Source organism: Schistocerca serialis, chromosome 6 (genome assembly GCF_023864345.2).
Source record: "Schistocerca serialis cubense isolate TAMUIC-IGC-003099 chromosome 6, iqSchSeri2.2, whole genome shotgun sequence".
Lineage (NCBI taxonomy): Eukaryota > Metazoa > Arthropoda > Insecta > Orthoptera > Acrididae > Schistocerca > Schistocerca serialis.
The window spans coordinates 310,396,373-310,422,672 of record NC_064643.1 but is presented as its reverse complement, the minus strand read 5'-3'; the positions used below and the strand labels follow the sequence as shown (position 1 = coordinate 310,422,672).

The 26,300-nt window shown below is 41.8% G+C and overlaps 1 protein-coding gene across 1 annotated transcript in view; it reads right to left on the bottom strand.

Moving 5' to 3' along the window:
- Positions 1-26,300, bottom strand: part of LOC126484157 (ejaculatory bulb-specific protein 3-like) — a 30,816-nt gene that overhangs the window by 714 nt on the left and 3,802 nt on the right. The window contains exon 2 of the mRNA XM_050107553.1: positions 13,532-13,667. Coding sequence (XP_049963510.1) covers positions 13,532-13,667 — 136 coding nt within the window. The remainder of the gene's footprint in view (positions 1-13,531; positions 13,668-26,300) is intronic.

Genomic DNA, 26,300 nt, shown 5'->3' with positions numbered 1-26,300 from the left:
AGTGGTGGTCATTACTAATTTGGCAGCCTTGGACAGGACATTGATGTCAGAATTTTTCTATCACACTCAGTTTTCTCCTCACAGATACCCCTCCTGCCAACCTACTGCGGCCTATTTACTATTTAATAGATTTGTAATACTACTGAAGGCTGTTGTAGTCTGTCCTAAATAAGCACAGTAGTTTTTCCAGTAGCTTTGGTCAGTTACGGTCGTCCCCACGTTATCTGTACGTTACGTGTATTGCTTACCTATCGAGCGTTACCTCATAACGATCGCTTTCTTTGCGTATGCAATCTGTATCTAAGTAGACTCCCCGAAAAATCGTATGTTATGAATTGTCTACAAACGGATTGAGGATTTATAATGGGCCGCGTAATCCTAGGAAAATTTTTGTTTTGCATAGTTATCATAATGCCTATTACTTGAAAGTAACGAGTATTTGTAGCAAAATTTAAATAGTCATTTTCTAACTCAGGTTTCATTCTAAAATGTCGATTTGTAATGTGAAACAATGAGGATGTTGTAGTAAAAATAAAGAAAGCAATACATAATTATCATATACAGCACTAGAAAACCCGATTTCCTTAACAAAAATGTAAAAAAAAAAAAACAGAAAACAAAAATTCATCAAACATTGCTTCAATACTTCGTTGAACTTACATAAAACATGTTTCTATCGTTAACAAACAGTTTCCGCATTTATCATTAATAACAGGAAACTTCTGTCTTCGATCTCATGAAGAACGCTGTACTGAGTACAAAATAACAACAATAATTAAATATATTTTCATGCTTGTGCATCTAAATTGTGCTTGCCTCAAATGTAATCTCTATGGTTACATAAAGCCGCAAAAGCTACAGGATCTACTAATTTCATTACTTATAAAATATGATTTATATTCTGTAAGGATATAAAATCCACATTCAACTAATACTGAATGGTGTGCAGTTCTAATTATGTACAAAATTAACAACCAAAGAAACAAAGAGAAGTCGTTGGCTCCCAGTGTCTCTGTTACACACTCATTTATGTTTCTTTTCCCACAAGTGCTACCAATACTACCAGTAAAGCTACCATTTACTACGTCATCTCATTTATGTAGTGTACCAGAACTACTGAAACGTAGTTCTCTTAACGCAACTGTAGTGTTTACTGTCAGCTGCGGAATCTGTATGATGTAGTGGAATTTATATAAACGTAGCAAGATTGTTTGTAGCATGGCGAAGTAGAGAGGGAGAATTAACTTTGACGCTGACGTTTGCTTATTGTAGCTGAAATATAGAGTTGTGTGAATACGGGAACTAGAAGAAGGTGCTTACGCGCGTTGCTGTGAGTGGTGCTATTTCATCGAAGCCGTGTTCAAAATAACAGAAAAGCAGTGGGTGAAATATCCAGAATGAGATTTTCACTCTGCAGCGGAGTGTGCACTGATATGAAACTTCCTGGCAGATTAAAACTGTGTGCGCGACCGAGACTCGAACTCAGGACCTTTGCCTTTCCCGGGTCTGAGCTACCGAAGCACGACTCACGCCCGGTACTGACAGATATATTTTGTTATATATGCGAAACTTATGTTGTAGGTAAAATACACAGACAAATAAGAGAAGTCGTGCAGAAGTCATAGCTTGCTTATTTCCGCATGAAGCTCAGGGATCAGAAGAAGTCATTTAGTTCATACATTGTGTGACGTAATTGCGTGAAACAGTTAAGTATGCAGTGATGGTAAACTGAAATGTTTGAATTTCGCTATTCCTGTGGTACGGCCCGAACAGAAGAATCACGTAGATGACTGGTACTTCTGTATGATGAAACTATTGGTATACAACAAAAGAATCATGAACAACAAAGTTTTATATCTGAACTTAGATTCGGCGATTAGATCTTTCCCTCTTGGTCTAGGGCTGCTGATCCACTCCCCACCGATCCCACTGGATACATTTGAATTCCTTGAACCGGAAGTAAGTCGCGAAAATGCTGAACCCGAATACTTCGAATGTGGTACCAATTTTGTAACCCAAAACCTCTTCCACAAACAGGACTTAATAATTTCGTGAAAGACTTGGGACGGTCAAAAGATTCAGCACAATTTGTGAAAATAATTTACTCGCACACCTTGCATCATATCCAGTGCTCAGAATTCGTGATACAGGCTTTAGGAAATTATTTGTTGAAGTTGATTTAAGAAGTTCTCAAAAACATCGGCGGATTAGTGGTGAAAGAAGTAGCTGAAAAGCATAACGGTAAGCAATGAAGTTTATTTATAGATCCATCGAAGCGACGATTAAAAGCAGTATTCTTACATATGGAAATAAGCTAGCATTCCAACTGCGTGTTCATGCACTTAAAAAAGACATACAGTGCCCCGAATGTACTCATTCAAAATGAAAAACACCAGTGGCTTATATGAGATGATTTTGAAGTTACTCGCATTTTCCTCGGCCAGAAAAGAGGGTGCAACAACATGCCTTGCCATATTTGTGAATGGGACAGTTGGACACCTCATAAGCCTGAGAGAATGGCCTAAGAGAAAATGTTTGATAACAGGATCGATGAGAATTATGAATAAACATTAGGGTAATCCAGATAACATTTTATTGCCTCCACTGCAAATTAAATCAGGACTGATGAAGCATTATGTGATAGGACTGGACAAAACAGGAAACTGTTTACAATGCCTCCGTAGCAAATTCCCAAAACTATAGGTTGGAAAGTAGAAAAAATGTAGATTGCTGATGAATACCTTTACATGCCAATGATGGGAACAGAGCAGTAAGCTTGGAGAAGATTAAAAAATATTATGCGTCGTTTTCATGGCAAGAATAAGCAGCCTGATTACAAGGACTTATTGGAAGATTATACCACACTTGTTCAAACAGTGAGGATGCAAAGTCTCCCTACAACTACTTTTTTTCTAGTGACATTCCTAGACAGTCATCAGGACAGTTTGACTGCGGCATCAGAGAAGCAAGATGAGCGGTTCAGCCAAGAATTTAATACTCTGGAACATCGTTATCAAGGTCATTGGGAAATAAACATGATGGCTGACAACTGCTGTTGTATCACATGTGAAGGAAAAGTGATACACAAAAGGAAGGACATAAAGCGTTCATTCGCAGGCAAACGTAAACGGAAGTTATGCCGCCAGCTATTAAGTGTCCAGATCACCAAATTTGTTTCATCTAATTCATACGCTACTTTTTTACCATTTTATGGCACCATTTCGCCTCTATCTTTCTGTAATTGACTCCCGATTTCATTAGGTACAGACAATGATGATCCTAATGATGACGGTGCAAAAACCTGACGTGCTTTAGAGAAAGAGTCTTCAGCTCAATGCAAGAGATTTAGTCAGAAATTCATACTTTCATTCAAAGCCCAGATCAAATGTCAGACTGTGGTAATGAAGGATTCTGTTTAGGGTTTGTTTTCCGGTATTAGTCGTTTATAATGATACGCAGCAGTGTGCACAAGTTTAGTGATGAAGAGTTGACTGACATCCAGCTCGTGTTCGGATTAACTGAATGCTGTGGAAGAGCGACACAACGGCGTATGCCTGAGTTGTGGCCGCAGCAGTGGCAATTGCATCACAGCACTGTAGCATCAGAGATTTTTTTCATTACTGTGCCCCTTGTATTGTACTTTCTGAGGACTGAATATCACAGGCTTGATGGGCTCTGGCTGCAGATGACCGACGTGAATGCCTTTGCTAACAGCACATCAGCTGCATCGCCTGTTCTGGGCTCATGACCATATAGGTTGGACCCTGCATGACTGGAGAACCGTTGTCTGGGAAGATAATTCCCGAGTTCAGTTGTTAACAGGTGATGGGAAGGTTCGAGAGTAGCGCAGACCCCACGAAACCATGGATTCAAGCTATAAACAAGGCACTGTGCAAGCTGCTGTTGGCTTAATAATGGTCTAACAGAAACGATCATTGACTGAAAATGGATATATTCGTTTACTTGGGGACGAAGTTCTCAAAGAAAGATGGAATTCTTATGGATGATAATGCTCAGTGTCACCAGGCCATAGTTGTTCGAGATTGATTTGAAGAACATTCTGGACAATTCGAGCGAATGATTTGGCCTCCGAGATCACCCAACATGAATCCCATCGGACATTAATGGGACATAATCGAGAGGTTAGTTGGTGCGCAAGAGCCTGCACTGGAAACACTTTCGCAGTTATGGACGGCTACAGAGGCAGCATGACTCATTATTTCTGCATGGGACTTCCAACGACTTGTTATGACTTATATCACCTCAGTTTATATTAAAGGAGTGTGTAATATCATCTGGTATACAATGCGTTTTTACAAACAGGACTAGTACAGTGAAGCTACAAAGAAACTGGTATAGGTATGCGTATTCAAATGCAGAGAGATGTAAACAGGCAGAATACGGCGTTTAGGTCGGCAACGCCTATATAAGACAGCAAGTGTCTGGCGCACTTGTTAGATCGGTTACTACTGCTACAATGGCAGTTGGAGGACCTTGACCACAATGCTCCAAACGTTCTCAACTGGAGAGAGATCAGTTGGCCAAGGTAGGGTTTTAGCAAGCACTAAGACAACCAGTAGAAACTCTCGCCATGTACGGGAGGGCCAACAAAAGGGAACGTAGAACATCGTAGACGTACCGCTCTGCTGTAAGGGTAACGGTAAGGCGTCTTCCTGGTTGTCGGCCAGTATGGTGGGCGATACTCAGTTGGTACCCACTGCTGTCTGGGACCTCACCAGACACGACTTCGATAGTCATTAGGGTTCTGTTCAAAGCGGGACTCATCAATGATGACAGTACTACTTTAGTCAATTAGACTCCATGCCGAATATGTTCAATATAACTACAAACGTGCTTGTCGGTATGCAGAGGTCAATGGTAGTCGGCGCAAGTGGCGCCGTCAACTCAGTCCCCTTTCTGTTATCCACCTATTAATGGTCACTGTGGTCAACGAAGCACCAGTTGCACGTCGGATCGACGATAATGATGAATCTGGTACTCTGAGTACATCTCTGACAACTCCACGGTCCTCACGTTCTGTCGTCTCTCTAGGTCGACCGCTTCCTTCTTGACGCTGTCTTTGGCCACGGTTCACCCATTACTGTCAACATCGTCCAATGGTGGCATCGCTCCTATTCAAACGTCGAGCGATTCGCCAATTACTCCAACTGGCTTCTTTGAGCCGAACCACACGTCCGCTCTTAAATGTATTGTTCAGGCACCTGTCTGCGAGTCACAGTTACTGTCCAGTTCAGTACATGGAATGAAACTCTTGGAGACTTTATGCCTCATGTCCTTTGTTTGCTATCCTTGGCAGCTGTGCGGAGAAATTGCGTTGGAGTTTCACACAATCATCAAGCGGGCATTACAATTTTGCGCTTTCCGTCGATGCCTGTATGAATATCCATTTGTGACCAATTAGCGTAACTCCTTCGAGGTGCGCCGTTTCTTTTGCTTTAGAGTGTACATGGAAATAAACACTCACATTCGTCCCAAAGGCAGCTACAACGAAGACGGATAACAAAGACACAAACCTATAGCAGGCTTCAGAATTGAGTCGTAACTTATGTACAGAAATTGTTTTGAGACAGATGAATGTTTCGTACAGAAATGTTTATATTTAAACGAAATGTACATCAGTGCCAAGACATTCAGAATCATCACGAATATAGCATATAAAGCAGGGAATATAATTCATACACGAGTTGGCAGTGTATGCTCTAAAGTACAGATGCGTTATAGTTCGTTGTGAATACAAATTGGTGTACTAATCTAAAGTATGAGACGAATAAACTTAAATTACTAATCAAGCTATGACCTGTAATAGTGCAGCCTCCGAGATTAACAATGAGGTTACATATAAGTAAGTTACAGTAAACTTATGTATCAAATGTAGCTTCTTTGGGAATAACTGACGAACCAGATTTTCTTCATTTGAAGTTGAGGTATATGCATAATTTAATTTTGTGAGTCCTTGACCCGTTTAAGCTCTAGATAAATGGCAACTAATAAATAGCAATTGTATGATTAAATTAAATAATTCAACAAATAAGTTAAGCAAAAGGGTATTAGCAGTTAAATGACTTTGTGATAAAAAGAAATACCAGGAAATTAAAGGTACTGAAAGTGAAAGCAAGTTTAACCATACAGAAAGCTCCCAAACGAAAAATCTATGATGTAGAGAAACTAAATTCATGAGACAATCACTGTCGTTATGAATTACTGACCATTTTCAACCTACTATCAAAGGAGAGAGGAGATCTTCACTTAAGTTACGGATTGGGCTCTAATTGCCAAGCTGTGTGTTACAAAACATGGACACAAGCATCACATTTTGGTAGCTACGTCGCAAGAGGAGATTGATACTTGTGAAAGGATAGTACCGTTTGATGACGGAGACTTGATCGTTTCTTTGAAATCAGAACCATGGAACTGAGGCGCTGGATACAAACAACCTCGGCTGCATAAGCCTGTGCGAACTATATAGTAGTGTCTCAGAAGTGACTTTCCAGCGTGAGGGTGTTTCTTATTCGAAAACACCGTATTTCACTGGGGACTAACTACACTGACGGAAAAAAAACCGCAACGCCAAAGAGAGTTGTGCGACGTAAGCGAAAACTGGTAGTCGTGTTACTGTGTTACTATCAGCTGAGAGATAATGTCTATTAAAATTAAGCGCCAGTTGCATAAGAGTGGCGCTAGTAACTCCACTATGAGCTGGCAAATCAAGTTTACTATATACACCCTGTAACTATCGTCTGTTAGTCAAGAATGACTTTAAGGCGACAAAGACACTATTATCAATACCTCATGTTTAAACGAGGTCTTGCAATAGGATTAGAAGAAGCTGGATTCTCCTTCTGGGCTATTTCAAAAAGACTTAGCAGGAATGTACCCGTTGAACGTAATTGCTGACGAAGATTAACACGAGAACGTACAGTCGCAAGAGGACAGGGCTTCGGGCGGCCACGTGCCTCTACCGGGAGCGAAGATCATCGTACTCGGCGTATGGCTCCGGTGCGTCGTACTGCACCTGCAGCAGCAATTTGAGCAACATTTGGCACCGCAGTGATACAACGAAATGTTACAAATAGGCTACTTCAAGGACAGCTCCGAGTCAGACGCAGTGCAGCGTGCATTCCACTGATCCCAAACCACCGCCATTTGCGACTTCAGTAGCTTCAAGCGACAGCCAGTTGGAGAGCGGGGTGAAGGTCTGTTGTGTTTTCTGATGACACCTGGCTCTCTCTCGGTGCCAGTCATGGCCATGAGTTGGTTAGAAGGAGGCCAGTTGAGGATCTGCAACCAACCTGTCTGCGTGCTAGACTCACTGGACCTACACCTGGAGTTATTGTCTGGGGTGCGATTTGGAATGACAACAGGAGGACTGTAGTGGTTATCCCACGCACCCTGACTACAAAACTATATGTCGACTGGTTATTCGGCCAGTTGTGGTGCCATCAAGTATTCCAAAGGGTGTTTTCCAATAGGATAATGCTCGCCCACATACCGCTGTTGTAACCCAACATACTGTACAGAGTGTCGACGTATTGCCTTGTCCTGCTCGATCACATGATCTGCTTCCACTCGAGCACATATAGAACATCATCGGACAACTCCAGCGTAATGTACAAAGAGCTATAACCGACCCTGTATTGGACGACCAAGTGCAACAGGCACGGAACTTCATTCCAGAAACTGACATCCGGTATCTGTACAACACAATACATGAACGTTTGCATGCTTGTATTCAATATTACGGCAACGCCGGTTAATAATGTACCACCATTTCACATTTGCAATGGTTTTTCCCGCGCTTACATTAACATGTGATCTTGCAATGTTAATTATTTACATATATTACCTATACAAATATATTCCCGACGTTTCATTACTCGACATTAATTATTTTTTTTGGCGTTGCAATTTTTCTCCGTCGGTGTAATTTGATCCTTTCTGTGTTATCAAGCAACTCTACGCAAAGAAGTTAGGTTAAATGATTCCGTTTCTCAGTATGGCATGATACACACAGCAGTGTGGGCAGATCAGTACGTACTGGTGTAATGGCACAATGTCGAACAATCGGAGATTGTACATTAAAATAAACACACCTGACAAAAATTGAATCACCTACAGGAGACATCACGGTAATACCGTGAAACGTTGCTTCTAACCTTGGCAGTAATTTGGTGAGGAAGAGGAGCGACAGGTTTCTTCACATATGTCATATCAATAGTCATATCTATCTAAAGACATTCATTGATGATTAAATTCCGTAGATGTACCGGATTGTCGTAATGTTTACTACTGCCACCGCTGTAGCCAAGTTGTTCTAGACGCTTCAGTACGGAACCGCGCTGCTGCTGCAGTCGCAGGTTCGAATCCTGCCTCGGGCATGGATGTGTGTGATGTCCATAGGTTAGTTAGGTTTAAGTAGTTCTAAGTCTATGGGACTGATGACCTCAGATGTTAAGTCCCATTTGTCACCTGCACGTCCGCTAGTAGTCTTCCTTGTTGCTGCTTTCACTTGCTCGTAAACAGTTGGGGTATAATATTGTCGGACAAATAGATCTTCTTTGAGAAGAGTTTGTTTAGTAACTAGTTTAATGGCGTTGCACACCAAAGTTTGACCCTCTTTTAGCATTTTTGTGGATAGTTACGATTCCAAGATTTTTACTTTCAAACTAGCTTTTTGTTACTCTACCCTTCTTAAACAAATTCTGTTTTTTATGAACATCATTCACACATTATATTGCAAACCCTACATCAATAAAATGAACTTGCTTAATAAATTAATAATGCACTTAACTTCCTTCTCTCAACTTCATGACTTTGAACACATGACTCTTCATTATTGAAAATTTGATAAAGATGTTCAGTCACAGTGGCATGTTTTAATCTGTGTCTCCTTTGTGCCAGCGATCCTTAGCAAAATAGGTGCGTCTACTAAGATTAATTTCCAGTGGAAAGATCTGAATGTTTTAATACATATGTATAAATAACTTTTTGAAGCCCTGAAACTACTGGGTAAGTTTTCTTTTCTGCTGAGTTCTTGAGTGTGACTGCACCATCGCTGCCAGTTTTCCAGAACGTCTCGCAGCAAAACAAAAGTAATGTAAATATTGATATGTCAAGAGGGAGCAAACATTTCATAATCAATATGAAGATCTAGAACATAGGTGAACACATAATCACCGAAAATGTTGAAGTAAACATTACTGTTTATGTTTTCGGTAGCCTGAATGACTCGGCCATGTAACTGAATGAAAAACACCACCATAACAAAACCACCTGCGGCCTGAATGGCATCCACCACACGCTGCGGGCTAATCGTCTCAGTAGATTGTCAGTGTACTCGGCGCCTTGCACCACACGAAAACAAGCAAAATCCAGTCAGGTACTGTCCAGCTACTCTACTATTTAGACCACTGGTGGCGTACAGCGTAATGTTCCGCTGAGCGGAATGGCGTCTTGCAGATTAGGAGCCTACAAGTGTCTATTGTAAGCAGTTCCCCCTCGCAATATTCTCTCAGAAGCTGAGATGGAACTCCGTTCATTGACAACAGCAGTTTCTGTCGATTTTAAGTCAGATTTTCACTAGTAAGATGTGACATTTCTGGTTACCGTCAGTTAACAGTTTTTACAATCACTGACTTCGCCAAGGGGTACTTCCCTCCTTTTAGACACGTAGGACAGTCCGTGATGATACACCAGTGTATCAGACAATTTCATTCGAAGTGTGGTCATGGGCACTTGCAAGTACAATAGCTCCTTTCCACCCTTCGGTCTTGTGGTGACGTCAGCCCATGACGCTCTGCTGATGCCGTGTAACCGGATGTCACACACGCCCTTGCCGATTTGTGTCGGAGGTCGAGGGTCCTATGGCAGCCTCTGTTACTACATCTTCACCATCTACAGCGCTCCAAAGCGGCCAGAGCGCTCTTTTAAGAGGGTCGCGAGACCGTGATATCATATAGCGTTAACATCAACGAGCTCAGATAGAGAATATTTTTGACAAGGCATAATATACGGTTGTGGTCATGACTTTTTGTACTCATTATATTTCATTTTAAGAGGTTGACCACGTCGTGAGTTTGTGCGTGCGTGCGTGCGTGTGTATGTGTGTATTATTTTTTATGTTGGTATTCCGGTTAACACGGGCTTATTTATCAACTGACATTTTTGTTTATTGCTATTTCAGTTTACATGTTGCCATTTTGTCATTTGGAGAGATAGTGAGTGGAGCTGCAGACACTAGAAAATTGTGTGCCAAGTGGAAAAATCTGTGTGAGTTCGGTAGAGGGGCGACAGCAGCGAAGGCAGGCATAAACATTTGCGCCGTGTATGGGGATAGTGCCACTGGACGGAGCACGGTAGGAAAATGGTTTTCTCGGTTTCAGGAAGACAGTTTTCTCATTAGTGATTCTCCATGTTCAGGAAGATCAATGGCGGTTGATGAAGATCGTTTAAACGCTTTAACCTACAATGATCCACGTAAATGTGATGAAGTGTGATTACCCACCATCGTGCGACATTTGCACAGAATGGGGATGGTTAAAACATCGGTTGTACTGGTACCGCATGCTCTGTCCTGCATCGTTACTGGTGGCCGAGAATTGTGTTTTTGTGCTAACACAAGAAAAATAAAGGAATGGCTGAGCCAAAACAAACCAACAACTGCCCGTATAAACACCGACGCACATCCACAAAAGATCATGTTGCGCGTCAGCTGGAACAGCGATAGTGTGTTGAGCTACGAATTGCTTCCTCGAGGTGCCTCCATCACTTTATTGTCGACAACTGAGACGGCTTGCAGGCGCAATGCAAGAACAACGAGCAGGAAGGCTGCGTAACTGTGATGATAATTCACGCTAACGCCAGTTGTGCTAGACGACAAAAAACACTATACAGGAGGGGGCTTGGGAAGTTATTCCACCCACATTATTCACCTGTTTTTCCGCCCTGAGATTTTCCCCTTCTCCGCTCTCTATCGAACAACTTCAAGGAACTTCCTTTCCGGATGAAAATTCGCTCTGAATATGGCTTAACGAGTTCTTCGCCTCAATACCACGCGAGTTCTACAGTAGCAAAATCGAAAATTACCCCAACGTTGGCAGACTGTTGTAAATAGTGAAGGAGAATTTAATTATTATAGCTGATTGAAGTCTCTGTTATGTCTGACTGTTGGGTTTATTAACTTATGGAAAAACGCTACGAACCTACACACCGACTCAATATTACAAGACTTTTCCTGTCGGCACCATTTTACTTCTTGGGAAGAAATATGTGTACCCCAGCTGTCTGCGTGTACTGTTAGTCATGTGAAAGAGAACTAAAATTCTCTAAATGTTTGCTGATTGTGTAACTGATGTGGGAGTTGGGTACCAGCTCGTATTCTCCTAATGTTATGTGGAAACCGCCTAAAAATCACATCCAGGCTGGCCTGTACACCGACCTTCCCGGCGGGTTCGATGCGGGGCCGGTGCACCCCCCCCCCCCTCCCCCCCGTCACGCAAGGGCGCTTCAGCACCCGTGCTTGTCTTGGCGGCTGTAATATGGGATATCATTATATGCTAATCTTCAGGCATTGCTGTGTGGATCGTTACATGCTGCCAAATGGAAGTACATAAACGATGTTTTATCTGCTGTTGATTGGTAACGCCCAAGGTGCGGAATCATCTAGCCGTTGCGAATGAAAAATATCAGTTAGGAAAATGATCCGCAGCATCGATACGTATTTTGTTTAATTCAGGCAGTTAATAACATACAGGTCAAGTAATACAGGGCGACTCAAAAGAAGTAACTTGTTGTGGCAACACTACGACGTAGGTGACACCGAATGACATATAGAATGCTGATTGCATTGTCTTCCCATTAAGTGAACTGTAAATACGGAACAATGTAACGTTGTGCAGCGTGCCTTAGCGGTAAAAGCCTATTAAAGGAATGGAAGGGTGGAGGCCGCGCGTCGAGAATTTCGGCTTCATTTCAACATCGGACGGCGTGGTCGTGTTGCCTCAGAGCACACAATCAACAGTTGGGCTCGCAGTTTTGAAGCAATGGGTTCTGCCCTGAAGAAGATATTTGCAGGGAGATCCCGTACCAGTCGTACGGGAGACAATAACAAGGTTCTGCGAACTGCTTTAGCAAGAAGCCCACAACTCTTTGTTCGAAGTCAAATTTATATCCTTCACGTGTTGAACGAATATCGAAAGTGGATTCAAAGTTCCATCCGCACGAGCTGCAGATCGATTAGCAAATTCAACATGACGATCTGATAATGCGTACACAATACGCTGAAAGCATGTTAGCAAAATATCGGACGCAGCTACGTGTGTACACAGAATTTCCGCTATTGGCCCAACCAAAATCCACCGTCACGGGCGTCCATTTCACTGCAGCGATGTTAGTTTACGGTGTGCCATGTCATTGAGTGGGTTTGTAAGTCGCAACTTTTTTGAAGATTATGATGGTTGCACAATCACTGTAGTGACTGTTCGATACGTCGCTATGATGGTAAGTTCTGTAGCGCATTAACTACCCCATTTTGCTACCAACAGTTTGTTTCAAGATAACGGAGCAGCGGAACATGCTGCACGGATACCGATGGGAGTTGTGCGACGTTTGTTTGGTAATCGTGCCATTTTAAGGCACGGTGGCATTGCACGGCCCCCAAGACCGCCTGGCCTGAGAGCGTGTGAATTTTTCCTGTGGAAGGAACTTAAGAGTGCGGATTACCGTTCTCGACTTGCTAACACCGAAGAACTGAAAGCAACAATACGAGAGGAAATCTCCGGGATTTCTGTTTAAATGTTAGGTCGAGCCATACGTAACGTTCCTATCACGGGGCAGGAATGTGACATTCAAGAAATGAAAATGCTTGTGTAGACTGTGGTATACCAGAAATATAAATGCTTGTGACATTCTATAATGGCACACTCTTTACTACACTTTAACATAAATAAATAAGTGTCAGGTAACTGTGCTCATCAGTTTACCTCCGTTCCAAAATTTCCCGTTCTTTGGAGTCACCATGCATTTCACAAATGAGGCTTTTTTTGTTTATCTGGCGACATCAGTTTCCTCACGCGACTGGGAACCGGTCGACCCAAGTTTTCCTTGCAATAATCGTCCGCATGTTCGGTACGGAACTCTTATTGGATTATAATGATGCCTAATCCCTCTATGAACACCCATATTTAAATTTTCAGTGGCGTCTGTGAATCGTTTTCCTCAAATGCCGGGATTTTGTAAATTGGTCACAGCCAGTTTGCTTCGCAACCGGCGTACAGGTCCAGCTGGTGCTTTGATTGATCACCTCACTAATGGAATGTCGATCTGTTACTTTCTTTAGCACTGGACCTGTCTGTCGACTCCCAAGTGACCAGATGTATGTTCTCAGTAATCCTGGCGTAGGGGGTGGAGATATTTTCGAATCATAACATGTCCTCTACAGCTAAAAGAGATTTGATGCTACAGATTGTAAGGTAAAGACGATTACATAACGTCCTTGCGATAGGTTTGTCCTCACCTTTGACATGCTTGTTTTCGGGGTCGCATACCTCGTCTGTAGCGCTCACCAGGCATTTCATTATGGACTGGACCAACGTGTCATCCTGGATGATGGTGTCTACGTCCACGTTGTCGTAGGCTGTCTGGTACACGTCCTGCAGAACAGAATACTCCTTTAGAATAAAAAGGCATAAATCTAATTAGCGGCTTGTCTACATCAATCTGGGTCCTGCAACTCATTATTACTGCATGAACCATTGAGTATACCGCACAGAATCCAAATACTGTCACTGAGTGGTATTCGGAACTAGGAAAGCCAATCGATTATTTCAAATATCTTAAAAATATATTAACAAAAGAGAATGTCCTCATTGTTTAGAGAGCTTATACAGAATCTCTCGGAAAACTTAAGAAGCGCCAACATTTTAAATAAACGTTAAGTCAATGCGGTGATGAGACTGGAAAACAAAGAAGACCACTTAAAGCGAATTAAAATTTACATTGACATTTTAGTCGGAAAAATGGAAGTTGTTGACAAGTACAGGGTGGTTGAAATACAGGTGGCCCGGACTAGTGGATACGATTGGACATAAACGTATGCAGATAACCACACCCAGTAGGAGTAAAAGACCTGTGCCTGACAGGTTGTTAACGGATGTGAGTCTGGTCGCGGCCCTAGCTGGCCACCCAAGTCACGTGATTCAGTGTGCAATTACTTTGTATGAGGAGCCCTCAAGTTTAAGATGTATCGCAACAACCCTCATAGTCTACAAGGACTGCAACAGAACATTTCGAGGAGACTGCAGGAACTTCGACAGTCCATCTTCGATCTCCCTTCGTCAGCCTGATGACCAGGGCCCAAAAGTGCCAAGAGATGAATGGCGTTCACTTTCAACGTTTGCTTTAGTCAGCTTAGCGCTGTATTTGCTTTCCTCTGCTGTGCTTCTTTCTACCGTGGAACTTTGTTCTCTGGGCCACTTTCAATTGCTCCACCCCGCATAATGCTGACAATTTGTCCTACCTGTAAGACACCAGGACTAATTAAAGGATTTCCTATATTGACATTTTAAACATTTTGTTGGCTGTGATTCAGCAACCGTACGCTATTTAATTACAAGACGTATATACAGCCACTTCGGGCACACAAAATTTTGTCAGTTGACCACAGTTTCGATTGCACTAAGGCAATCTTGATCAGAATAAAACGTCTGAGCATGTAACTATTTATTCTAGTGAAGACTGTCCTAGTGCAGTCGAAACTGTGATCAACTGACAAAATTTTGTGCAACCAAAATGGCTGTATGTAGGTCTTGTAATTATTTCCTATATGCAGAGGTAAATGTTCGATATTTTGCACTAGAAGACAACAGAGCAACAACTGAAGCGGGACAAGTATCGTTGGGTTATTAATTTTTCCAACCACACTCGTAGTGTCGCCGCCTCAATTATCAAAGCTAAAAGACTGCATTTTGTGGTGACAAAACAAAACTTCTTACCACTGAAGGGTTTGCGTACCGGTAAAGAGGTTTGCTATTTCTCTGGCAGAAGTGAGAAAGTTTCAACAGTGTTACACGAGGATCCTGAGATTTGCGTATAGACGCTAAAAAGAGAACATCACATAGTAATAGTGACATCAGATCGTAGAGAGACAATTTTGTGACAGTTGTAACGGACAAGAATGAGTAGAACAACACAGTACCTACTAAGCGAATGCACATATGAAACTCAGCAGAGACCCGAAGTCAAGGAAGATGAGATTATAGCAGCCATAATGGTATACCAGACCAAGGACACTGGACGTCTGAAGTTGGATATGCAAAAATTATGATCATCTTTCAAACTCAATGCCTACGTCTTAAGAGTACGTAGTATAATGACGACATAAAAATAAAAGGGAGGAAGAGGTCTCCATTCCATACGTGGGCATATGTCTGAAATGTTGTCCACCGAGAGAGCAGGCAGCAGATCTATTGAAGCAAAAAAACAGTGAGGCATTTGCTCAGCTTGAAGATGGATGCTGCCAGCTCAAGTTATAGTTAGGTAGCAACTTACCTTCAAGAGAGAAGGTAGGTCTTGTTGGGTCTATAAAACTGGAAATTTTGGACGTCAGCTGTGAAATATTTGGTTATGCAGACCAAAGGCTTTTCTACCATCCTTCATGTGTTTATTAATTAATTTGCGGTCAATTTAGTAGCAACTACTGCTTCACATTCGAGCACTTTAGCACTGTTATCTTTGTGATACAACGCCGCAAGTATATCCTGTTAATTTACCCTTGAATTCTATACGCGGTAACTCAAGCTTGATTTGAAACGATTGAAACAGAATCCCACTGTCTTGGCTTTCAGCATAAGGTAGCCGACAGCGTTTGCTTAGCACCCCCATTGCGACATAACGTAAAAGTTATCGCCTAGGCAACACAATTCTCTATGATGTCTCAACAACCAAGGAACACGTTCTTGACAATGACTCAACGGGAACAATAAAACAGAACATGTGTAAGTGGTATTGTCACAGAATCTCATTTTTAACATTACTCTGTATTGGGAACTTAAGCCACGCTCGGAAAAAAAACAGGAAAATTTTTAGTGAAGAAGTTGGACTACCATCCAAGAATACCCGTGCCTATGTAGAAGTTAACAGATGTGTATGTAAAGTTTACGAAGTCATCATGCTATAACAGGATGACATACGATTCTTCTTAAAAGACTAGTATCAGTATCCTCGTGAAAAATTCATGATGAAGCTGCCATTGCTTCTTCAGTTTCTCGATAATGGAAGCCTATGAGCCACAGGTGCACCAGTCCTGCTTTCAACAGAGCAAGACGATTTCAGGCAAGACAAGTCGTCGACGATTTGAATCTTTGCGATCCTGAGAACAACTTGCTTTGTTTACACTGCCTGGAACACTATTCCCTAGATGCTACGTACCATTCCTCTTATGTCGACTAGTTTCTCAAATGCTCAGCAACGTGCAGTGCACGCTGTGGCACGTGGTAAAATGGTAAATCAGTTACCCGGAAACTAATCAATCAGATCCTTGGAGACAAATTCCACATCTAATGTTTAAAGTCACTCCAGAAATGTCGCTGCAGATCTTTAGTATATTAATCACTGATTTTAGCAAAAAAAAAAAAGGTTCAAATGGCTCTGAGCACTACGGGACTTAACACCGATGGTCATCAGTCCCCTAAAACTTAGAACTACTTAAACCTAACTAATCTAAGGACAGTACACAACACCCAGTCATCACGAGGCAGAGAAAATCCCTAACCCCGCCGGGAATCGAACCCGGGAACCCGGGCGTGGGAAGCGAGAACGCTACCGCACGACCACGAGCTGCGGACTGATTTTAGCACACTGTATACGCTAGTTCATAGTTGATAACTATTGAGATTATCATTTCTCTGTGTTGTAATAATGAGTGTAAGAATGAGTGTATTTTTTGCCATAAAAGAGCAAACTAGTAGTTATGAATCAGCATTCAAAATGCCTCTGACTACTTTTAGTTATAGACTGGAGAAATTTATCTCGGCGATAGTGAGCCGTTTATCGACTAGTGCTACACCTTGTGTTTAGATTACATTGGTTCTCCTTTTCTTCCTCTGATATGTTTGTTTGATATGTTGTCTGTCATTAAGTGGCTGCTTGGTTGTCTTTTCCCTCTGCTATCGATATCTGCGTTTTTGCTTCCGGGAAACTGCTATGGAGGAAGTGAGATCATTGACCGGTTGTAACCTCGTGTGGTGGCGCGGAAGTACGGGCGTTGCGCGTAGAGAGTGTGGTGGACTCGGGAGAGCAGTGTGCCTCTCCAGCACGAAGCAGGCATGGTCGGTTGTACCGAGTCGCCACGTGATATATGTCGGTTGTGTGTAACGAGCGGGTCGAGTTGACGGAAGAGCTCCCCGCGTGTTGGTTGTATACAGAATCGGCCCACGAGTAGTTTCTGTTCATTTCGCCTTGGTGGGACGTTAACAAGCTTCTTCAAATCTTTCGTTTCAAAAATGGAGATTAAAAAGAGACACCTAACATGAAGGAGCGGTCACTACGCGTCAACGTTGCAGAGAAGACGTGAACTCCGGTGACAGAGCGTGTTGTCGCGTGACCGTGGCGTGTTGGGTACGCTGGAGTCGCGTGCGCGGTCGGATGTGTGGATCCTTGCCATCGGAGGTCGTGTACTGCCTGTTCGAGCATAATTGCAAGTTAAGTTTGTGGAATGTTTCACCATTAAGTAAAAATTTTGTGTAACCAGCGTCTCTTCTGCCTTGTGGCCTCCGGCGACCGGGTTTCCTGTCCCTGGCACCGGTGTAATTGAAGACAGTGATCTTTCCTCCTCCTCTGGTTACTGTCCGATGGGAGGTGCAGTTTTGGCAATTTAATTGTTTCGCTATTCTGTCGTAGGTTATGAGTAAATTCATGCTTCCTGTTGGTTGATCAGGTGGTCACTCATTCAGGACTGTGGTGTAATGTTTCCTTGCACGAGGTTAGCTCCAATTCTATCGGCAAGTTAAGCCATCTTATAACAAATTTTTGCTGGCTAAAAGTCGGTGCAGTGACCAGCCTGAGAGTGGCAATTGTGTTTACGGGCATATTTAAATTGCTCAGTATTCTGTCTAGCCTGAGCATCCCTGAGTGGGTGATTTGTGGCCGCCTTACATGGGTCCGTCATATCTGTTATGTTCTAATGATATTCCAGGACACTTTTTGTGGTGTCACCGCCAGACACCACACTTGCTAGGTGGTAGCTTAAATCGGCCGCGGTCCATTTAGTACATGTCGGACCCGCGTGTCGCCACTGTGTAATCGCAGACCTAGCGCCACCACCAAGGCAGGTCTCGTGATACGAGAGAGCACTCGCCCCAGTTGTACGAGAACCTAGCTACCGACCAGATGTACGAAGCCTTTCTCTCTCATTAGCCGAGAGACAGAATAGCCATCAGCTAAGTTAATGGCTACGAACTAGCAAGGCGCCATTAGCCATACAGTGATTGTACTTAAAGTCTTCTGTGTATCGTCAAGATCGATGTACCACAAGGAATGAGTAAAGTTAAGTATTAAACCTGCTCCGTACTTTTCTTCCTACATTAATTACGTATCCTGTTCCAGTACTTCACGCCCGTCTGCGTTAGTCTAGCTTGCCTTTCAGCCATCTCAACTTCACAGTGTCGGCCCAGATACCGACACAACACTTTTGTTTAAATTTTTTTAAATTCCTCCAAGTTTGTAAATTCCTTTATTTAAAAAATTTAAATTGTTGTAATGCTATAAATTACTTGATTGTCGTAGCGGCGTGTTCAAAAAGCTGTTTATTGCAGTACTGCTAGTTTCTGTAAGATACGAATAAAACATTTGTGAAAATCTCAACTCGACAGTAAACTACTAGAAATTTGGCCCCGTTTCCCCACTTGTGGTGGCTTGTAGTAACCGTAACTACTGTGTGTGTCAGTTAGGTTCCGCGGATAATAATATGCTAGCACATTTCTGTGTTACGCAATAATCTAATACTCAGCTTCATGATGCCTGGAATGCCTGGAACATTACTTTCCATCTATGATTCGAAAGGTTCCAAATACAACCAGAAAATAGATCAGTCGGTCGTTATTTCAAGAAAATATCCCTTTGACAGCATAAACACATTCACGTTGCTAGCAGACCACTTCTCTCCCGAGACTGTCAAACTGAATCACCATAGTTTGACGCTCACCTACTTTCCTGTAGTGATAAATATTATGAAGTGCTTAACAGCATAGCCAAGTGCTTAACACGATATTTCGAAGAATACGCATTAATTTCAGCTCTTCTTCGTCCATCGTCCTTCGTTTTTTTTTTTTTTTTTTTTACGCATTTGACATTTTTAAGGTCTGGTATTATGGGACTGAACATGTGAATTGAATGCACACTAATATAAAATTTACCTCTGAGGTGGAGAGAGAAGGTAAGTGGGCTATTCGGAAAGTAAGGAACGATAGGTCGCGAGATGGAAACCACAGCGAAAATCAAAACTGCTTTATTTGGAAGGGTTAGCTACACCTTCCAGCTACTTCTCTACACAGTCGCCGCTCAGATTTAGACATCTGTCGTAGCGTTGTTCCAACTTTTCAATTCCCTTGTTATAAAAGACAGCCGCCAGTGCTTTCCGACAATTTTCTACTGTGGACTGCAACTCGTTGTCCGTATCAAAATATTGTCTTCATAGCCAGCGGTTCATTTGAGCAGAGATGAACCTCAGGGGTAGCCAATTATGGGTTGTATTGTGGGTGATCAAACACTTCCCATCGAAAACGCTGCAGAGTGCAGGCAAGAATTGTCGTGTTGAACGAGCTGCATGACAGTTATGTTATGTGGATTGCATAGCTTCAGGCGAAATCTTTCGCCAGGCCCTCATAGCTGGCGGGAGACGCTAATTTCTGGCCATCTTTACTTTCTCACTGTGAGCTCAGAACTGAAAAGAGGGATATGATGGGCGTACTAGACACAGTGCGCAACGCATCTGTACAAACCTTCATCAGAATTTTACTGTATTTTCCATTTTGCGACCGATCGTTCCTTACTTTCCGAATAACCCTCGTATATTACCATTTACAGATGTTTTGCTTGAAAGTACGTTAGATGGGCTTTTTACTGGAAACCACCATATACTGACCTATACCTCATCCACGTCAAATGAGAGCTATTTTAAACACGCTGATACATAGAGCTAAAACTCTAACTGAAAAGGTCCACCAAGGATCCGAGACCAGATATCTCAAAAAGGCACTCTTCCATGAAGTGAACAAATTTCTATATGCTACTAAAGACAATGTCGGTTGTCTATGATCGAAGAACACTTCACTCCTTCCATTCGTCAGAGTTACTACAGTTAAAACAGACTGTCCCTGGCAGACACTACATTCAGTTCAGTCTTGGACCACGCAAGAAAATTAAAGAGACCCTTGGTCTCAGTGCTTCTGGAAAAATTGTGAATGCGGTAGCAATTTCATAGATCAGACCTTGCGAACTATTTCAGAACGCTGCCCAGAAATACGAATCTACATTAAATTTCAACAAATCTGCTATTGTCGAGCGCAGAACCACAAACAAACGCAATTACGAAATTGCATTCCATGCAACTGTCTACTGGAATACTGTCATCAAAGAAGCCGTTGAGATTGCAGCGTAGAACAACAACTTAAGATGGGACAACAATTATACCCTTAGTGGTGCAAAAACGGGTGCTAAGTGCTGAAGGCTACGAGAAATAGGCTGAGTTATTCGCCACCTAACGAAATCACCATGGTTGTTAGTGTTCCTCCATCATAGACACCGACATTGTCTTTGGTAGCATATAGAAGTTTTGCACTTCATGTAGTGTGCATATCGAACTCGACCAAATACAAAGGGCGTTCAATAAGTAGTACAGCACATTTTTTCTCAGTCAATTTAGGTTGAAAAAATGCGGAATTTGTTGTGGGACATCGTGGAAAATTGCCGCTTCAGTCTCTACAGTTTCATGGATTCCCGACGACTAGCGGCGCTATACGCAACCTTCAAGACGGCGTCTGTAACGGAGGTGCGTTCCAAGCAGAATGCTGTCATTGAGATTCTTTCGGCAGAAAACCAGAGCATCGCAGATATTCATAGGCGTTTGCACAATGTCTACGGAGACCCGTTAGTGAACAAATGCACGGTGAATCGTCGGGTGAGACGTCTGTCATTGCAACAACGTCTCGCAAATCTGCCCGATCTCTCGCGTGCCGACAGACTGCGCACTGATGTTACTCCTGCAATACGTTCGTCGCCATAGTTTTATTTTGTCATCATTCTTGTGACTGCTTTGATGCAGCGCCCCCCCCCCCCCATTTCCTATTTTCTGTCGACCTCTTCATCTCACATCCTCAATGACTTGCTGGATATATTCCAGTCTCTGTCTTCCTATACAGTTTTAATGCTTTACAGCTCCCTCTAGTACCATGGAAGTTATTACCTGATGATTAACAGCTTTCCTACCATCCTGTCCCTTCTTCTTGTCAGCGTTTTCCACATATTCCTTTCCTTTCCGAGTCTGCGCAGAATCTCCTCATTCCTTACCTCATTAGTTAACCTAATTTTCAACTTTAGTCTGTAGCACCACATCTCAAATGCTTTGATTCTGTTCTGCTCCAGTTTTCCCAAAGTCCATGTTTCACGACCATATAACGCTGTGCTCCAAAAGTACATTTCCAGAAAGTTCTTCCTCAAATAAAGAACTATGTTTGATACTATACTGTGTTCATCATAACAATAAACTTGGTGTAAACATTATACATGTATTCTTCCGCGTTTGCATGAATCCCACTAAATTTCGCTTCACTTGGAGCGGAAGCCAAGATGTGCCCAGTACAGCAAAGTACGGTCATAAGGATACTTTCATGCTGCGTTATACGCACATAGAGTGAGTAATAACGCGGGATAAAAGCTTTACCGGCACGTTTAACTTTGACAGCACTGACCTGCCAGCTGGACCAACTACACTGCAATGAGTGTGCAGCTGCAATTCAGACGCAAAAAGAGACGAGTGGAGAAGCAATATAGCTTCGAACTTTATTTAATTTTTAAAGAGAATGAAATAATATTTGGCAAACCTCCAGCATTACCGCACACCTCTTAGATGAGCAGATGAAATGCCATAAAATGCTCTCTTTCTCATCTAACACAGTATTCTAATTACAAAAAAAGAGTGATGAAAATTCCTAACATAAACATACAGTAATTTTTCGGAGCGAGCTATGTACTATGCAAAAGCATACTGTAGGGATTTCTGCGTATTGTTGAACACTGAAGCCACTGAAGGTATTAATTACCGTCAGTCGTCTGGTAATCTCTTAGCTCCTTCCTTATCCGAAACCTAGGAATACATTTAAGTTATGGAACTGCCATCATGTTCCTATGTCACTTATCACTGGTTCGTGTGATACTAGATCTGTGTTATAAAACAATAGACATAGCCCAAATAAAGATCAATTAGTTTTTCATTTTAGCCCTAAAAATAAATTGTTTTGTTTTCTTAACTTAAGCAGCCTTTGTTAACCACCTCTCATAAAATATCGATAATTAAGAATTTATATGTGAAATTAAGACAGGAACTTCTCGTGCAATATGTACTTAGAAACAAGAAGACGTGCATTACTAACAAAAAATGATGATGAATTTTACAGTTACGAGATGTTGGTATTTTAAGTTGAACGAAGAAAAAGATGACCAACGCAAGACTTGAACCCGTGGTCTACGAAATCGCAGCAGATTATCTATTTATCACGCTACAGATTCCACTGTACATCCAATGTGTACTTTTATTACAACTGTGTTAAATACTGTTCCTCGGAAAACTTCAAAGCCACGTTTTCTGCAAATTTAGGAAAATCTATTTCTCGGCACTTTTTAACAGTGTTCCACAGGCGTGGTTCACTACGGAGCAGGAAGCAGTCTCAGCCATTTTCTACTGCTCACTAACAGCGCGACAGTCGGAGCACAACAATACAGAGATTGTGACTGAACATGATTTTTGAAATAAAAACTATGTAGCTAAAGCGTGATTAAGAAATCGTTAATGGCTGTTAATACATTAGAATATCTTAAAGTTTCATTTGACCTAACTTAGTAATAATATATCAAATACATAAGTAGGACCTACTTCCAAGAGCGCAACACCTGTATACGTGTGCTACGGCTTCTGACCAATCAATGCGTTTGTGTTTGTTTACATCAGCTTTATCTTATGATGAACATTGTATAGCAGATTTCTCTCGCGCATGAATGCCCTGATTGTCTGTGCTAGTCTGCTTTTTATGTTCTCTGTAGTATCACGTCGGGAGAATTTGATATTTCATTGTACTCTGTCTTACGACGCGTGTGCGGAAGTGGTGAAAGTGTCAACGCGGTGGAAATGTTTTTTAATTTGTTAAAAGCTGGTAGTGGTCAAATGTTTACTTCACATATGTTTTGAAATGTAATGCATAATTTTTTGTACGTCCGATCTGGACAGGCTAAGAAAGCTATAAATAAATTGAAAATCACGACGGTAATATTGACACTCAAAGATATAGCAGCAGCGAGTGGCAGCAGCGATGCTAAAGAGAGACTGTTGTACATTGTACCTTTGGCTTTGTTAGCCGACTTAGATGTAGTTTCTGATTTTTGTTTTGTTTTGTGCTGTCTTCCTAGCAGAAGAGAAGAGATGTATATATTGTTGTATGAAACAGATAGTCCGCCATTGCAATCAAAATTGTGAATTTAATGTTGGGTCTCTATATAGAAAAGGTGGATGGATTAAAAATCATTGGACCTCATCAAGACCTCATCTTGATGAATAAATGCTTAGAAAAAGGTAATTCATTCTTTTAAAAACCCAACACTTCGTATTGGACATTATGTATGCTTAAGTTTTACCAGCAAGATTTACATCCTGTGGCGACAATAATTTCAAGAGCCTACATCGAATTTATAATAACACGTATCAAAACCAGCGACGAGCGACGTTGTCGTCTTTTCTCAAAAGTAACATTCAGTAGCCCGGACGCGGATTTATTCTCACTACACGATTAAGGATCTGCTGCCTTTTTCTTTCCCACCTGTTTCTTTAAGATTGTGCAGAACCATCAATACTAAATCGCCGATCGCCGCAGCTGTGGAGTCCTGGGATCGACATCGCCGAGACACAGAAGAAGAATTCTTCTTTCAGCGGACCTCTATTGTTTGAGATGAAATAATAATAATAATATTTTCAGAGAATCTTCAAGATTTTTGTAAGGAAAAGTTCTGCAATTAACTTCACAAACATTCATAATATTCTTGTTTTCTTTTCATTTTATTTATATGCACAGTCGCCCAGTACAGGATACATTCATTCCAAAAGAGAATTAGTACATTATTGCAGTTAACTTGGGGAGGCGATAGCATACATCCTTGTTCCGTCCATCATTGGTTATTTTGCTGCCTAGGTAGTAGAATTCCTTAATTTCATCTATTTCGTGATCATCAGTCCTGATTTAAGTTTCTCGCTGTTCTCGTTTCTGGTATTTCTCATTACTCTTTCTGCCATTTACTCTCAATCCATATTCTCTAGTCGTTAGACCCTATATTCCATGCAGCAGACCATGTAATTCTTCTTCACTTTCAGCCAGGATTGCAATGTCGTCAGCGAATCGTATCAGTAATATCCTTTTCACCTTGAATTTTGATTCCATTCCTGAACCTTTCTTTTATTTCCGTCATTCCTTCTTCGATGTACAAATTGAACAGTAGGGGCAAAAGACTACATCCCTGAATTACACCCTGTTTAATACGAGCACTATGATCTTGGTCATCCAATTTTAGTATTCCCCCTTGGCTGTTGAACATTTGGTATATTGCCCGTCTCTCTCTATAGCTTACCCCTGTTTTCATCCGAATTTGCACCGTTTGAAATTGTCTAACGCTTTTTCCAGGTCGAAAAAACCTGTGAATGTGTCTTCCATTATGAAACGCAACTGTGCCCTTTTCTAAGCCGATCTAATAGTCGTCTAACACATTATCAGTTTTCTTCTCCATTCTTCTGTATGTTATTCTTGTCAGCAGCTTGGATGAGTGAACTGTTAAGCTGACTGTGAGATAATTCTCGCTCTTGTCGGTCTCGCAGTCTTCGCAAATTGTGTGGAGGATATTTTTTCGATAGTCAGGGAATACCGCCAGACTCATATATTTTACACACCAACGTGAATAGTCGTTATGTTGCCACTCCCCCATTGATTTTAGAAATTCTGATGGAGTGTTGCCCATCCCTTCTGCATTGTTTGATAATAAGACTAACAAAACTCTATTAAATTCTGATTCTAATACTGGATCCTCTCCCTCTTCTACCTCAGTTCCTTCTTCTATCGCATGAGACAAATCTTCCCCCTCCTAGAGGCCTTCCATGTGCTGTTTCCACCTATCTGCTCTCTCCTCTGCATTTAACAGTGGAATTCCCGTCGCACTCTTAATGTTACCACCCTTGCGTTTAATTTCATTGAAGATTGCTTTGACTTTCCTATATGTGGAATCAATCCTTCCGACAATCATTTTTGTTTCGATTTCTTCCCTTTTTTTAATGGAGCTATTTTTTCTTAGCTACCCAGCACGTCCAATTTATTTCATTCCTTAGCGACTTATATTTCTGTATTCCTGAATTTCCCTGAATATTTTTATAATTCCTTCATTCATCGATCAACTGAAGTGTTGGTTCTGTTACCCATGTTTCTTCGCAGATACGTTCTTAGTAGGTCTACTTATGCTTTTCTTTCCAAACTTGTGCGACTGCTATTTTTAGGGATGTCCATTCCTCTACAGTATACTGCCTACTGAGCTATTTCGTGTAGCAGTGTCTACAGCCTTTGGGAGCCTCAAGCGTATCTCTTCATTCCTTAGTACTTCGTTTCTCACTTCTTTTCCTATTGGCTTTTACTGACTAGACTCCTTAACTTCAACCTACCCTTCATCACTGGTACATTGTGATTTGCGCTATATCTCCTCCTGTGTACGCCTTACCATCCAGTATCTGATTTTGGAATCTGTCTGACCGTGATGTACTCTAACTGAAATATTCCCGTGTCACCTGGCCTTTTCCAAGTATACCTCCTCCTCTTTTGATTCTTGAACGCAATATTCGTGTCAGCAGCTGAAATTTAATGCAGAACTCAACTAGACTTTCTCCTCTCTCGTTCCTAGTGCCAAGCACATATTTTACCGTAACTCTTTCTTCTACTCTTTCCCTTACAAAGGCATTCCAGGACCCTAAAACTAATAGGCTTATGTCT